The sequence below is a fragment of the Coregonus clupeaformis genome, chromosome 12 (genome assembly GCF_020615455.1).
Source record: "Coregonus clupeaformis isolate EN_2021a chromosome 12, ASM2061545v1, whole genome shotgun sequence".
Taxonomy (NCBI): Eukaryota; Metazoa; Chordata; class Actinopteri; order Salmoniformes; family Salmonidae; genus Coregonus; species Coregonus clupeaformis.
The window spans coordinates 39,985,969-40,002,686 of NC_059203.1; the positions used below are offsets into that span (position 1 = coordinate 39,985,969).

General features: G+C 44.0%; 1 protein-coding gene across 9 annotated transcripts; it reads right to left on the minus strand.

Annotated features, from left to right (window-relative positions):
• Positions 1-214: 214 nt before the first annotated feature.
• LOC121577645 (nuclear transcription factor Y subunit alpha) lies at positions 215-9,691 on the minus strand. Of its 9 annotated transcripts, XM_041891407.2 has the most exons (10): positions 9,544-9,688; positions 8,390-8,511; positions 4,291-4,437; positions 4,025-4,156; positions 3,713-3,821; positions 3,360-3,502; positions 3,095-3,271; positions 2,856-2,963; positions 2,000-2,029; positions 215-1,055 (listed from the first exon to the last, which is right to left on the minus strand). In XM_041891407.2, exons 2-9 carry the CDS (start codon positions 8,465-8,467, stop codon positions 2,018-2,020), a joined length of 906 nt encoding a protein of 301 aa, XP_041747341.1. In that variant the 5' UTR covers positions 8,468-8,511; positions 9,544-9,688; the 3' UTR covers positions 215-1,055; positions 2,000-2,017. The 9 variants fall into 9 exon arrangements, 8 of the variants coding, with proteins under 8 accessions (XP_041747341.1, XP_041747339.1, XP_045079783.1 ...); XM_041891405.2 differs by lacking the exon at positions 2,000-2,029 and having other exon boundaries at positions 9,544-9,690; XR_006002667.2 differs by having other exon boundaries at positions 987-1,055; positions 2,000-2,963; positions 9,544-9,689.
• Positions 9,692-16,718: the final 7,027 nt, after the last annotated feature.

Consider the following 16,718-nt stretch of genomic DNA (forward strand, 5'->3'; position numbering starts at 1 on the left):
GCGCGCCTCTCCTCCCTTCGTTTGCACAAGCGTCTAGTAGAGGTTGCTCTAAAAGCACTGATTCAGAATCAGCTTCCCTGCCATATTACCTTATGGAAGGAAAACGCCAAAATGACCTTACATCAGACCTATGGATTTAAGTTTTTTTTTTTTATCATGCAGTGTGTATGTGTACAGTACAGTTCTGGCAATATTAATTCCAATACAAAATATGTTGGAAGTTGGAAAATGTATTCATTGTATTTTCAGAGGCGTTCTTAACACATATACAGAACATTTGCTAATGCTGTTTCCTTTAAAAAGCATCTACATTCTTACAAGACTGTTACAACCCAAGATTTAAAAAAAACTGATTCAGGTAATATTAAGCATTTGATTATTGCCCTTTTCAAATGGAATAACCACAGGATACAAAAAAACGTCTGAAAAAGCCTTAAAATAAGTGATGATAGTTACATATCATCAAGAACCAGAGGACACAATTTATCTGTACAAAGGAGAAACTACAATTTCATATTTCTCAAGAGCATCAGGAAAGGAAGAGGGTTATCATAACCACTTTGGACTTGTGGCCTATAGGAGTGTGCGTTTTTTGATCAAGTTCTTGTGGCACATCCAGAGATAAAAGTAACTGACATGAAACAAGTAAAGGTTGCTTTGGAAGGAACTTTCTTGTAGAACTTGTGCTGATCTTTTTTGTAAGACACTTCCTCCAGAAGGGCCCAATTGTTCTCCAGTGTTACCATGGTTACAGTGAGACATTGAAAGATGTACAGTATCTGTATGTGCAGTATCTCTGTGTGCTGGCAACTTCTTCACCCAGTCTGTCCTGCTCTTTACCAGGCTTCTGGGCAGGGAACTTGGGCCGCTTGGGACTGGTTGGAAAGCACTGGTTGATGTGTGGGACATCTGATCTTATTCCACCCCCCACCACCATTCTCACAGAGAGACAAACACATGAGCAAACACACGTCTCACAGGGCTTCTAGAGGTTATGACACACGGATCACCTGCCAGACTGCCTCCTCTCCAGCATGTTGTTGGTCCGCCTGTACCTGGAGGAAGAGGAATGGTCAGTCAGCCTGCTTAATGACCATGCCACAACAACATGAGCCTCTCCCAGGTATAAGCAGCTAAAGTGTAGTATAATCCAGTCTGGGGGTTAGATTTCAATCAGACAATACCATAATCTAAATGCTCACTAATGTTTGTTAGGATTTGGTCTGGGAGGTGATACTACGTTATTGGTCAAAATGCATTTTCCCATCATACCAAGAGGCCTAAAGGAGCTACACAGTTTTATGTCTTAGATAGGGATTAATTTATGTGCTGAAGTGCTGTTACAAGTAACTGGTTCATATTTTATTAATTTATCAGATCCATCATTTTCGAACATCTTATAGTTTTGAATAGTTTTTTTGTTTAGTGAACACAGATTTTCCGTAATGTAAAAAAAAAAATAATAATAACATTGAAAGCCAGGTCTTTATTCATATTAAAAACAATACCAACAGAAAGAGACATTTTTAATCGTATACACACACACACACATCACAAATGTGTATGATGGACAATGAGACAGGTGGCAGTGTCAGAAAAATGGCAGCAATCATAAAAACTAATAGAAAACAGAAACAGGAATCATACACAAACACTATACACAGAAAACACACACATGGCCTCTTAATCTGTTACATGTGGTTAGCCATTACCAACTTCCCAATAAACCTTGCGTGGGCATAAATAAAACTGCTGCAAATTCAGGCTTAATGGGTGTATAAATACTGAATGCTCAGCGTTGGTGTGTCTTGCTCTTTCTCCAAGGATGGTTGGATGTATAGCACCATGTTTAATATTTAAAATTAGGATAATAGGATAAATCATCCTACATTGAGGGGTGGGTCTGATCCAAGACATTCATAATATGAAGCAGCATTGACAAAGGTTAGGATTATTTTTTATTTTTTTATAGTGATCTTGTGTTAAATTCATACAGTACCTTTAAACCACTCCCATCCTAGCCCTGCAGCTGTTAAATGAACACAGGTGTTAGCAGAGAGGTTTACACTACAACGTGGTACAAGCTCAACAAGACAACACAGCAAGGAAGCAACACTGGACAAAAACAACAACATTAACATTCAAACATTCTTCAGCTTGCAACAAGAGCTCACACAAAGCAAAAACACATTTCAAATGACATTGGAGAACATTTTACTAAGTCAGTATCACAGGAGGTTGGTGGCACCGTAATTGGGGAGGATGGGCTCGTGGTAATGACTGGAGCGGAATTGGTGGAACGGTAACGAATACATCCAACACATGGTTTCCAGGTGTTTGCTGCCATTATATTTGCTCTGTTCTGGATATTATTATGAGGCGTTCTCCCCTCAGCAGCCTCCTATGGTCAGTATGTACAGCTCTATGTAAAAGAACAAGCTTTAGAACTCAGAATTGTTTTCCAGAGAGGTGGTTAGGAATCAAGTGGCTGCAATACCTCAAAATAACAAAAAATGTTTGTTTCTTTAATGTTTTTTAAAAATATGCCCGCATATAAAAGCAACCCCCTTTATATACTGAAAAAATACATAACTTGTAAAAAACAATACTATTCTTTGATATAAAATTATGAGGTAACCGATATAATAAAAACATACAAAGATAGCAAGGATGACTGTTTTAAGACTGCAGGGGAAATGAATGGCTGCAGTGGACATGTGACAGAGTGAGGGGTGGAAATGGCTGCTACTTGTTGGTTAGCTGAGGGAGGCAACAGAAGTAGATTGCCAATTAGAGTTGAGTTCAAGACCTCCGAACACGTCCTCTTGTTTGAGGGCGCCCTGAGCCCTCCTCACCTGCATGGCCAGAGCCATCTCCTCCCTCTCCTTCGGCGAGAAAAAGCGTCCGCCATCACCCCTCTTCCTCGCCATGGCGTGCTTGTGACGAGACTCGTGCAGGTATTTCTGAGGGACGAGTAAAACCACACTCACAGACAAGCACATAAACACTCAACAAAAACACATCCTTTATTGCCCACACCATTTCCTCTTCCTCACACATATACACATCTACTCGTGCTCACACAGGCACTCACCCTCCTCTCCTTGGGGATCTTTCCCTCTGCCTCCAGCTTGGCGCGGGCCTGCCGTCTCTTCAGGATGCGGTGGTACTGCTTAGCATTGACGTACAAAGGCTCCTCCTCCAGCATCTCTGCCCCCGGCAGGGGGATACGCTGCATGGTGGGCACAGTGCCACCGCCACCAGGAACCATCTAACACATACACACACGGGTCAGACTGATGCATAGCATACACACATGCATGCCAACAGGTCTGTATTAATCTCACTAGGGACCTTACCATGACCATGCCGCCTGCGTTGACCATGTTCCCAGGCAGTGTGACGGTCACTGTACCCTGACTACTGTTGGTTGTGTTGGTGCTGTTCCCTGCCTGTACGATCTGAGCACCAGCCAGACTAGAGGCAGGGATGGTGATCATACCTGAGGGAACCGCACAAGGGTTAAGTAAAAATCTGTTATCATAGATTATTGCTCCAGAAGAGTGGAATGTGAAACACTTTGCATACAGCCACACATAACTGATTCAGTTCTAAATCAGCTGATAATCAAAAGGAGGGAACAATAGCCAGCACACTCTAATCATCCATCAAGACAATGTAAGGATCCCAGCTATGAGTGTGAACGTGTTACCTTGCTGTAGAATGGAGCCATCAGCGTTGACTGGCTGGTACACAATGGTCTGGCCGTCTGCAGTCTGAGCCACTTGCTGCCCCGGCTGCAATGTAATCTGCTGCTGGCCCTGAGAAACAAACATCAATAATCATTACCAGCCAGTTATCCACCACACAATGTGGTGGGTTTCTATGGTGTCCATAATGTTTTATGGATTACAGCTCTTTACATCAAAAATTACAAGTGGGCCTCAACTAAACAATGGAAACTATGTAAATGTGTTCCATTGTAGACCCAAATATTGTATAAAGAGTGTGTGTGTGTCTATACCTGGTTCTGTCCTGCGGTCACAGCAGTTTGGGGCTGCTGAATGATGAACTGCTGGGTCTGGCCTTGCTGACCCTGAACCTGTAGAGTCTGTCCCCCCTGGAGCTGGATCTGACCCGGCTGCACAAGCTGGATCTACAGCAGAGAGCAGGACAGTCTTAATCAGCCAGTCTGCTTTATCATATCTCGTTCAGTAATATCTTGTTAGAGAGGCATATTTGCTAGCTTTCAGATAGGTGTGGTGTACAGTAGTACAACAGTTCAGTCACCTGTTGGAGCCCCTGAGCTCCAGACATTGGCACCTGCATGATGGTCTGCCCCTGCCCCCCCTGCCCCCCCATGACCATAATGGGCTGGCCCGACGAGGTGATGAGCTGACCACCGCTCACCTGCACCATCAGAGGCTGCCCCTGCACCTGGGAGAGAGAGAGGAAGGAAGGAGTGAAAGAGACAGGAAAAAGGAAGGTGGCAGAATGTAAAAGAGACATGGACAGGAAAGGAGAGTGAGGTTAATTCAAGATATCTCTAGTGGAACTGCAACAATGCATAATGATCATTCTACGTGCCACAGCAGAGCTTCCATGCAGCACATGTTGACCACAGACAGACAACCCTGTAGCCTTGAGGAACAGTTACAGAACAAAACAGGCCAGAGGGCCACAAAAAGATCAACATGGTGCTGTGATAGTCAATGAACCTTTTCTTGGAGCTAGTTTGATCTCCACAAGATGCTGAATGAGCGCACACGAAAACACAAATGACAAGAAGGGAATCGTAATAGGGTCTGAGCATACTGTAATTTCAGTGTATGCTATATTCACCTGGATATTTACTTGAGATTTGAAAAAGCAATGTAGGAGTCTGGTCAATCATAAACCCAGCAAGGAGAGAATGTTATGCCGCTCAGAATATTGTAGTAGGTTACAAAATAATACACATATCATAGGATTCATGACTTGATTGTGGTATAACTGTACCACCTGTTGGACAATGTGAGAATAACACCATTGACAATGCAGACAACATGATTGATATTGGAGTGACATGCATGGAGTTTTGCAGCCTGGCTGACAGCAACTCATGATGACACTACGATCACAGGTGGCTGTAGTGTAGCAGTGAGGCCCAGGGGCTAGAGTATATGATGAGGGGACATGCAGGGAGTAGTGGTACGCGGGTCAGCGGTTTGTTCACCCACACCCGCTCGCAATTGCTAATAACCCATCCACCCAACTATATGTGATAAGGTGAAAATCTGCGGTCCACACCCGAATCTAACCCGCTAATATTTATATACCCGCTAATATATAATATCTAACCCGCATTTTAAAAAATGCTCTGTAGCCTACAGTCAGAGATTTCAGAACTATTTTTTGACAGGGGGTTCAGGATTTTTTTTTGCCTGATTTAGATATGTTTCTGCTTATAATTTCCAACATTTTGGTAGGCTATTTGTTAGTCAACTTGTCTATAATTATAATGCAGCTTCTCTGTCATTAAATGTTTCCCTAGAAGACTAAATAAACCCTTGCTCACCAGAATAATGTCATAAATCGATAGAATGTATGCTTCAATGTAGTTGACATCGGTAAAGTTATTTCGTGGAGCAAAGACGTTTAGGGACTGGAGAGAAAATGCAATAACAAAAAAAAACTGAAAAGATTTTCCGTGCAAAATGTCCATATGACATCAGTTTGACCAGTTGTAAGGAAATAGAAACCTGTCAAAACAACCCAACATGTTCCTGATAAGATTTCAGTTTGGCTTGGATGCATATTTTATGTGGTCGAAATACTATCAACTTTTATGATGCTGATAAAGCCAGAACCTCTACAGACCGTATCTAACTGCGCAATCACATTCTCTCAAGATGCTGAAAGAATGAAATCATATTTCTCCACTTTCTCCAAACGTAGCCTACATTTGGTGTATCATTTTACTGCAAGAAATTGAGTTCATATTAAGGCTATGTGAGAGGTTATAGACCTACAGTCAGTGTCCAGATTTCAGTTTCCATTTAACCCATCTGAACAGTAGGCTACAGTTCCCTTGATGTGCCATAGGCCTATTTGAAGTCCCGTCTTTTGACTGTCGAATTTGTATATCGCTTCACAATCATCACACATAACATATGCTGCTATCTTCCTCTTTTACCACTTCACCAAATCTTTCCCAAACATTACTTTTCTGTCCCTCCCTTCTCTTTATTTTAAACTCTCCATTTTGCAGCTTTTCTCTTATTGAATTAAACTCAGAGATAGTCCTTTTTGCCTCTGTGGATCGACGTTAACTTTTTCTGCCAGTTCCCAAAAGCATTTGGCGACTGACGTGTAGGCTATTTGGCGCGCTTACAGTTAGGCCCTAAAGCTTAGGCATACACACTAATGCCAGATAGCCTAAAATAATGAATGAAAAACCTCAATGTAGCCTATACAAAGTAAATTGCACAAGAATGATACCTTTGAATTTTTTAAGGTGTTGTTTTCTCTTTATTCAACCTGCCTGCCACCCTTCAGCCACACAATATTTGTATGATCCTAAACCCACACACCTCGCGGATATAACCGCGGGGACTGCGGGTTATGAGTCAAAGCATCACCAGCAGGGAGACAAGCTGGGTAATGGGGTAGGGACATGGTAGGGGCTCAGCGGTCCCACCACTACCTGGAGTGTCTGAACGTGTTGGCCTGTGCAAGTGGCTGCCTTGGGCTCAGCCTGCAACTGCACCGCAGTCACTGTGCCCTGGGCCAGAGATCAGTGTCACAGACAAAACTACACCCGCACACAGCTCTCTAAAACCCTGATCCGTATGGTTTTCAGCAGTTAGCGTCATCCACGGTTGGCTGCGTGTGAACTAAAATTCTGACACTGTGTTTTAAAGTTAAAAAATGTAAATAATCATCGCTTGGGAAACGGTTTTCGAAACATGCTGATATGCCCATAATCTTTCATATCAGCGATAAATAATCTTTCAAATAAAAAATACACTTACTGTAGCAGTTTTACACAGATCCATAAACTGTGTGTGCCTCAAATTGACGAACCTCTTACACACAGGTGTTCCGAGCACGCTAGATAGCTAATAAGCACAGGTGGCCGCCTCCGTCTTCCGTCTGTATTCTGTAAACAAGCGCTGTAACATGGAGATATAGCCACGTGGGAACACTAACCCTATAAAAGGTGTAGTAATTTAACCTTTTTTTAAATGTATTTTACTTCTTGCTGATATGTTCCTTATGTTTCCAAAACCATACTGCAAGAGATGCGTTTTAACGTTCAGAACGAGTGTTGGGGCGCTTAACAAAATCAAATCAAATCACATTTTATTGGTCACATGCGCCGAATACAACAGGTGCAGACATTACAGTGAAATGCTTACTTACAGCCCTTAACCAACAGTGCATTTATTTTTAACAAAGAAAGTAAAAATAAAACAACAAAAAAAGTGTTGAGAAAAAAAGAGCAGAAGTAAAATAAAATAACAGTAGGGAGGCTATATATACAGGGGGGTACCGGTGCAGTGTGCGGGGGCACCGGCTAGTTGAGGTAATATGTACATGTGGGTAGAGTTACATTTACATTTTTACATTTGTCATTTAGCAGACGCTCTTATCCAGAGCGACTTACAGTTAGTGAATACATATATATATATATTTTTTTTATACTGGCCCCACGTGGGAATCGAACCCACAACCCTGGCGTTGCAAATGCCATGCTCTATCAACTGAGCTACATCCCTGCCGGCCATTCCCTCCCCTACCCTGGACGACGCTGGGCCAATTGTGCGCCGCCCATGAGTCTCCCGGTCGCGGCCGGCTGCGACAGAGCCTGGATTCGAACCAGGATCTCTAGTAGCACAGTTAGCACTGCGATGCAGTGCCTTAGACAACTGCGCCACTCAGGAGTTGGGTGACTATGCATAAATAATTAACAGAGTAGCAGCAGCGTAAAAAGGATGGGGTGGGGGGGCAGTGCAAATAGTCCGGGTAGCCATGATTAGCTGTTCAGGAGTCTTATGGCTTGGGGGTAGAAGCTGTTGAGAAGTCTTTTGGACCTAGACTTGGCACTCCGGTACCGCTTGCCGTGCGGTAGCAGAGAGAACAGTCTATGACTAGGGTGGCTGGAGTCTTTGACAAAACTCCCCTGGCCAGAAGATACTATCTTCAGTAGGCGCTGAAGGTAGTTAACACACCTAGCTACTATGGCCAATGCCCAGGCACTTTTACCACACAATGAATAAAGCTACAACCTAGCCCAAACTCATGGCATTAACATTCTTACGTAGGTACATTTCTCTTAACCCCCTTCCAATACACAAACACGCCATACACATACATACATACCACATATGAACAAACCCTTCCTTACCTGTTGGATCTGCCCAGCAGCAGACTGAACCACTATCTGTTCCCCAGTAGATGTGGTGGCGGTAGTGTACTGCTCCATGGTCACTGAACTCTGAAAGGCCTCAATTCAGTCTACTGCTACAGCTGTGAGGGGCACATAACTGTATGAGATGACTATCCTAGATTGGGATTGTTAAAACATGTAAAAGTAAGATAAATGCTTACTTAAGAAGAATAATGTCAAATGATGATGAGGCATTACAGCAACAGATAAACACATTTACAGTAAGGTGGTGGGACAAATGTAACATGATGTCATATCTTATTATCAAATTATCTAACTTGAAAGGGCATATTCGTTACGACTCATAATAATCGTGCCAATCAATATTAAAATCATATTTAAGTACCATGATGATGACTGACTTCCCAAATGACTATCTTGGACTCTCTTTCAGTTGTCAAAAAAATGTCTTGATCTGCACTGATAGGAAAATACTTGTTGACAGGAAAAAACAATACGTCTAATCATTAGGCAGGCTTTCACCTGGTCAGCTCTTTCAGATCAGTGCAGATAAAGTAGGAGGACAGAGACGCGGGCCATGGTTTGTTTGGTGGTCAAGAAATAGGCTACTCTCCTTGGCACTTGAAGACATAAATGATAAATATATGCCATATCACAATATTGTCATAGACAAATGCTAAGTTAACTAGTAGCCTGTGATCAAAGTTAAGTTACTAATGAGGGTTTTAGTCACATTTTTCAACTGAATATGTAGCAGCCCAATGCATGCAAGCCGTCAGTGGGCCAGCTAAGTAACGTTAGTTAGCTCACGAGTCACGCACCTCCTCGAAGATTGTCTTATGTTTTAATGTGGCATTCTAGCTAGCTATATTATGAGACATTGCCGGTCATTGTAGTCTCTCACCCAACCAGCCATTTGTCACTGTGCCACCACACATAGCTAGTTAACGTTAGTTAGTTACCTTAGAGTTAGCTAGCCAGCTAACAATGAGCCATGTTGATTGGTGGGGTTAACGTTTAGTTACTTTTTAGCTAACTAGCTAGCTTTTAATTATTGCATTTAACTAGTGGAGTTAGTAATTTGGTTGGTCAATGACACACCAATCCCCTGCTACCGGATCACATTCCTCATCAGCCGTGCAACCTCTCACCGTTTGTCAGCCGCCCGGTTTCTCTGATTGGCCCCAATACCGACACACAAAATCCAATCACGGCGCTCTCGACATGTAGACAAAATGGCACTTGCATGAAAAACCACCACCAACAACAAGCCTCTTCTTCTCCAAACCCCGATATATGCGCATGCGCTTTGTGTAGTATAAGGAGAGGGATGTGAAAATGAACGTTTTAGCCGAGGTTTCGGGAACTGATGGCTTTATTGAGTAGCCTACAGCACCACAGTTGTCGGGACACTGGTAATTTTTCATAAGGGAGGACAACTGTAGCATTTTTAGTGATGGGATGATTGATATCGGAGCTCGGACGCAGTTCCAAAGCACTAGGCCTACTGATCGGACGCTCGTTTCAAAGTCATTATCACGTGGCATCCAACGTTATGGTGCATTACCGCCACCTATTGTACTGGAGTGTGGGCCAGAGACAGGGAGAAACTAAATCCTAGCTGCCAGCCCCATTGCTCTTAAAAAATAACAAAATATTTGAGACTATATCTAATGGCGTTCTACTCAATATACTATTTAAACTAATTTCCTGTGTCCCCTTCTCCCTCATACTAGATCTCATCCTCTCTTTCCCTCTGATACGGGCCCCGTGTAGCTCAGTAGGTAGAGCATGGCGTTTGCAACGCCAGGGTTGTGGGTTCGTTTCCCACGGGGGGGCAGTATGAAAAATGTATGCACTCACTAACTGTAAGTCGCTCTGGATAAGAGCGTCTGCTAATTGACTAAAATGTAAATGATACATGCTCCACGGTATCACGTCCGAAGTACAAGTTTCTAAACACAGAGGCGCAACATCGCGAGGCTTCCGGGAACGCTTGCGAAACAGACCAGGCCGGGGTTTGAGAAGTAAAACAATTAAAACATTCTTCCTTAGTTGTTAATTTTCTAGAAATATAAAGGCACATCCTAGAAAGGCACATTCGAGACGATTTCTTAAGTAGTTGAACATGTTATTTCTTTGATTTGACGGCATGCGCAAATCCGCGCAAGATGACCCAATGACGTGTTTCTGCGCATGAGCTTAGCTAGCCAACGTCGCCATGACATCGCCTACAAGCGTGATCAGGGATTTCTATTGGAGAAGCAGTTTTAGCCTATCGTCATACTGTACTGTCTTCGGTAATACTATTGCGCTCGAGTCTATTGCCGCGTTCATTCGGAACTAGGCAACTCCGAAATTTCCGACTTGATAACTGGTTGTAGTTATACACGTGCGGCGTTCAAATAGTTAGCAAGTCGGACATTTCTGTTTCCTAGTTCCGACTAGTACGTGAACGCAGCACAAAGCCTCCCTCCTCTCGTCCCTCCGTACATACGTCATACACTCCTTAAAGATTTCCGGTCCATAGTGTGACATATGGGGGTTGTTCAGTTATGAAAAGACAGGTGGAAGATCATATCAGCTCCACCTTACCTGACACCCTAGACCAGCCTTCTCAAATAGTGGGGCGCGCCCCCCTGTGACCCCGGGGAACATGCTTTTTTTTGCAGCAGGGAGTAGGGTTTTTTTGCACCGAACAAGAGCACACAGAACAGAGCAGGAGATATGAAGTGCAGATAACAAACCCTTAAGAGACCCCATGGAAAGATATTTAAGTGGCGCAGTGGTCTAAGGTCGCAGTGGTCTGTGCCACTATCCTGGTTCGAATCCAGGCTCTGTCGTAGCCGGCCGCGACCGGGAGACCCATGGGGCGGCGCGCAATTGGCCCAGCGTCGTCCAGGGTAGGGGAGGGAATGGCCGGCAGGGATGTAGCTCAGTTGATAGAGCATGGCGTTTGCAACGCCAGGGTTGTGGGTTCGATTCCCACAGGGGGTATGAAAAAATAAATAATGTATGCACTAACTAACTGTAATTCGCTCTGGATAAGAGCATCTGCTAAATGACTAACATTTTATGTAAAATGTAAAATGTAAATGAAAAGAAAGGCAGAAAGAGACGGAGATGAGACAAACGTAAGTCTCCCGAAAGCTAAGACAAGGAAATATGACTAAGCGTATGTAGCGCTTGGCTTCACTGCGACTACGGTGGGAGACGAGGAAAGACCGGTATGTTTACTGTGTCTAAAAATGTTGGCAGCGGACAGCATGAAGCCAAATAAATTAAGGCGTCACTTAAAGACATTACACCCCAATCACGCTGATACACCCCAATCACCAGACCACTAAAAACAAGAGTCTTCTCTGCTATCTGTGAGGAGATGGGAGCTGAACATCAAGCTGTGCTGTTTCACAGTGAAGCAAGGTGGCTGTGACGAGGAAAAGTCTTGTCCCGAGTTTTTGAGCTCAGAGAGCAGATAATAATGTTTTCGGAGCAGGAGCACAAGTATGACCTCGCAGAAAAAGTTAGTGATGAGAACTTCCTGGCAAAACTGGCCTACCTGAGTGACATATTTGGAAAGCTAAATGAACTAAATCTACAGCTTCAAGGGAAAGATAAACACCTCAGGTCACAGACAAGATCAGCTCTTTCACTCGAACGCTTGCAATGTGGGACAGGCGACTTGATGAAGGAAATACTGATTCATTCGAGAACCTGCATGAATTTGTTGACACTACTGACTATGATGCCACCTCAGTGATTCCATATATTAAGGAGCATATTTCATCACTGATGGGATTCTTTAAAAAGTACTTCCCTGAAAACAGTTCCCAATATGACTGGGTGAGAGATCCTTTCAATGCACCAGCTCCAACTGGTTTCAGCTCTACAGAGGAGGACCAGTTCATTGATATGACGTCTGACTCCACATTGAGACTGAGGTTCACATCACAGACACTGAGTGAATTCTGGCTGAGTGTAGAGAGGCAGTATCCACTCTTAGGGCAGAGGGCCATGGGCATTCTTCTTCCTTTTGCAACATCTTATCTTTGTGAGACTGGCTTCTCTGCTGTTGCTGCACTGAAGACCAAGTACAGGTCCCAGCTAAACATTGAGCAGGAGCTGAGAGTTGCAGTATCATGCTTGGCCCCGTGTAGCTCAGTTGGTAGGACTCAAACCAGGATCTCTAGTGGCACAGCTAGCACTGCGATGCAGTGCCTTAGACCACTGCGCCACTCGGGAGTATACCTATGTAAGAATGCTGTTCATTCACTATAGCTCAGCCTTCAACAACATAGTACCCTCCAAACTCATCTTTAAGCTCGGGCCCTGGGTCTTAACCCGCCCTGTGCAACTGGTCAGTACAGGTGCATCAAAGCTGGGACCGAGAGACTGAGAAACAGCTTCTATCTCAAGGCCATCAGATTGTTAAATAGCCATCACTAGCCGGCTACCACCCGGTTACTCAACCCTGTATCTTAGAGGCCTTAGAGGCTGCTGCCCTATGTACATAGACATGGAATCACTGGTCACTTTAATAATGTTTACATACTGCTTTACTAATTCATTTGTAAATACTGTATTCTACTGTATTTTAGTCAATGCCACCCCGACATTGCTCATCCTAATATTTATATATTTCTTAATTCCGATTTTTACTTTTAGATTTGTGTGTATTGTTGTGAATTGTTAGTTACTACTGCACTGTTGGAGCTAGGAACACAAGCATTTCACTACACCCGCAATAACATCTGCTAAATATGTGTATGTGACCAATAAAATGTGATTTGATTTTGATCTAGAAGAGCAGGTATTCCAGGGCAGATCGGGATGCAGGTTGGGCGTGATGTATATACTCCTGAGTGTTGCAGTGGTCTAAGGCACTGCATCGCAGTGCTAGCTGTGCCACTAGAGATCCTGGTTCGAATCCAGGCTCTGTCGTAGCCGGCCGTGACCGGGAGACCCATGGGGCGGCGCACAATTGGCCCAGCGTCGTCCAGGGTAGGGGAGGGAATGGCCGGCAGGGATGTAGCTCAGTTGGTAGAGCATGGTGTTTGTAACGCCAGGGTTGTGGGTTCGATTCCCACGGGGGGCCAGTATGAAAAAAATAAAATAATAATGTATGCACTCACTAACTGTAAGTCGCTCTGGATAAGAGCGTCTGCTAAATGACTGAAATGTAAATGTAGGGAGCAGAATGGGAGAGAGAACAAGAATGGTAGTAGACATGAGGAAGGTTGTTACATTTGTGACAGCAGCAATCAGTTTCACAGAAAAATTACAATCGAAGACTAAGAAGATACAGATCATAGTGGTGCAGGTAGTGAGGTATCTTGGGATCACAGGACTGACATGGGAAAATGTACAGGATGACCTCAATAAGATTGAGAATCATTCCAGCCAGGAATCATGTATTGGTTAATTTTCATAATGGTGTTAATCCTTCAATGGAATTCCAGAAGTTTGATGACTAATGGGCAAGAGTTCAAACAGTTTATTGAGGAGTTACCAGCCAAACCTGATGTGATATGTCTCTAGAGATAGGGTAGCAGGGGGAGGAGGAGGGTGTGCTACCTTTATAAAACGGGGTTCCCATATAGGTGTGTGGGAGAGGGAGTTGAACAGGAGTATGTAGTGGTAGAGGTGTGGTTGAGAGGGGGTGGGACTATGGTAATAGTGAACTATTACAACCCGTGTAAGAGAGTAGAGTTGGGAATGTAAAAGAGACTACCCTTGGGAATGTAGAAGGTCAAGATAGGAGAAGGGTAATGTGTGGGGATTTTAATGCACATAGTACGCTCTGGGGAGGGTTACGGACTGATGTAAATGGACAAGTGTTGGAGTAACTATTGGATGAGAAAGGGCTTGTGAGTCTTAATGACGACCGAGGAACCATGATTGACCCAGTAACTGGAAATTAATCTGCTCTGGATCTTACTTTGATCTCAAGTTCAATGGCTGTCAGATGTAGTTGGGAGGTTTTGGAGGAATCTACAGGGGGTAGTGATCACTATCCTATCATGTGTACTGTAGGATTGAGGGTGGAAGATTCAGTAGGAAATGGATTGAGGAGATGGATATTTGGGAAAGCGGAGTGGGGTCAGTTTCAGGAGTTGAGTGAAGAGGAGCTGTCTCAGGTTGATCTTAATTCAGATATAGAAACAGTGAATGATGGAGTAAGAGGAGCAATAGTAGGGGCCACAAGCCAGGTGATTCCTATGGGTACAGGGGGGAGAAAGGGTAACGCAGTTCCCTGGTGGACTGAAGAGTGTAGAGAAGCAGTGAAGTGTAGGAACAGGGCTTTCAGAATGTTTACAAGGTCCAATAATTACCAGCACTTGATTCAGTATAAACAAGCACAAGCAGTAGTAAGGAGGATCATTAGGACAGCTAAGAGGGAGTATTGCCGCCGGTTCTGTGGAAACATAGGCAGGACCACTCCTGTGGGAGAGGTATGGGGGATTAAGAGAATGAGTGGGGTCAGACGAGATTGGGATCTCCCTGTGCTGAAAAGTGAGGAGATTGTTTCAGTGAGCGAGATGGTGAAGGCAGAGATGTTATCCCAGGCATTTGTGAAGGTGCACAGCTCAAATAATCTGACAGAAGAGGGTCAGCATGGGAGAGAGAGGGTCAGAGGAGAACATACGGGGGTGCTGGATCAGAGAGAGATGGTGGGGGATACATTGACTGGCCCTTTTACGTTGGCTGAGATGAAGAGAGCATTAGCTAAAGCTGGGGTAACATCTCCTGGGAAGGATGAGATGTGTTACATCATGATGGCTCATCTCAGTGACACTGCGATGGGGAAAGTATTGGGCCTTTACAATAAGGTGTGGCAGGAAGGGGAACTGCCTGGAAGTTGGAAGCAGGCTGTAGTGGTGCCTACTTATCAAGCTGGATAACATGGGGGTGGGGAGCTCTATGTCAAAAAGGTATGAGGTAGATAATGGTACCCCCCAGGGAAGTGTCATTAGTCCTTTGTTGTTCTCCATTATGATTGACAATGTATTCTCCCAGGTGAGACCTGATATTGGGAGTACATTTTTTGTGGATGATAGATGGGGCATTCTGGAAGAGAGGGAGAAATATTACCCATACAGCCAGAAGAGTTCAAGAAGCGATTAGTGAAGTTGAGCAGTGGTCCCTCAGGTGGGGCTTCAAGTTTTCAGTTGAGAAAACACAGACTGTGTTTTTTTCTAAAAGGAAAGTTGGGGAGGAAATATACTTGAAGTTGTATGGAAGGAATCTGGAGAGGGTGGGAGGGTTTAGGTTCCTGGGGGGCTGGTTTGACACTCAAATAATATTGGGGGCGCATATTAACAGAGTAGTTGTCAAAGGAAAGAAAATATTTAATGTGATGCGTTGCTTGTCAGGAATGGAGTGGGGGCCTGATAGAATGGCGTTGAAAATGCTATATATAGCACTGTTAAGGTCATCACTGGATTATGGAATTGTAGCATATGGATCAGCAACTCAGACATCTTTAAAAAAGCTAGATGTAATCCAGTCCCAAGCCCTAAGAATATGTTGTGGAGCACTCAGGACCTCCCCGGTGGCAGCGATGCAGGTAGAGTTGGGAGAAATGCCGTTAAAGTTAAGAAGAGAACAGCTAGCCATGACATATTGGGTAAATCTACAAGGACATAAGGTTACACATCCTACAAAAGAGTTGCTCCTAGAGCGCTGGGAACATGAATGAAATCTGAATACAAGCATTGGGTGGATAGGCAATGGCATGGCGAGAGAGATGGGACTGTTTGGGAGGGAGTTTAGCCCCTCTGTGGTTCTTCCTGCTATCCCACCTGAGTTAATCCCTCAGCCAGTGATATATCTAGGGTTGCTTGAGAGGGTAAGATATGTTAAGGAAGGAGTAGATTCAGTTGTAAGTGAACATTTAAGAACACAGTACTGTGCTTTCTTGAATATATTCACAGATGGATCTAAGGACCCTAAAACAGTGAGGACAGGTGCAGCTTTTAGTGTTCCTGAGTTTAAGGTGGCAGTGACAAAAAGATCAGCAGATCTTTTATCTGTTTACACAATGGTGTTGTTGGCCATACTATTGGCTGCAGGGTGGGTGGGGGAGGTGAGGCCAGACAGAGTAGTCATCTGCTCTGACTCCTGTGCAGCACTGATGAGCTTAAATTAATTTGTGTCTCGGAGCAGACAGGATGTATTGTATGAGGTTTTGTATAGGGTGGAACAGATGTGGTTATTTGTAATGTTCCTCTGGGTACCAGCTCATGTGGGAGTAGAGGGGAATGAGGAGGTGGATGTTATCGCTAAGCAGGCTGTTAAACATCCTAATGTTGAGATGGAATTGTCA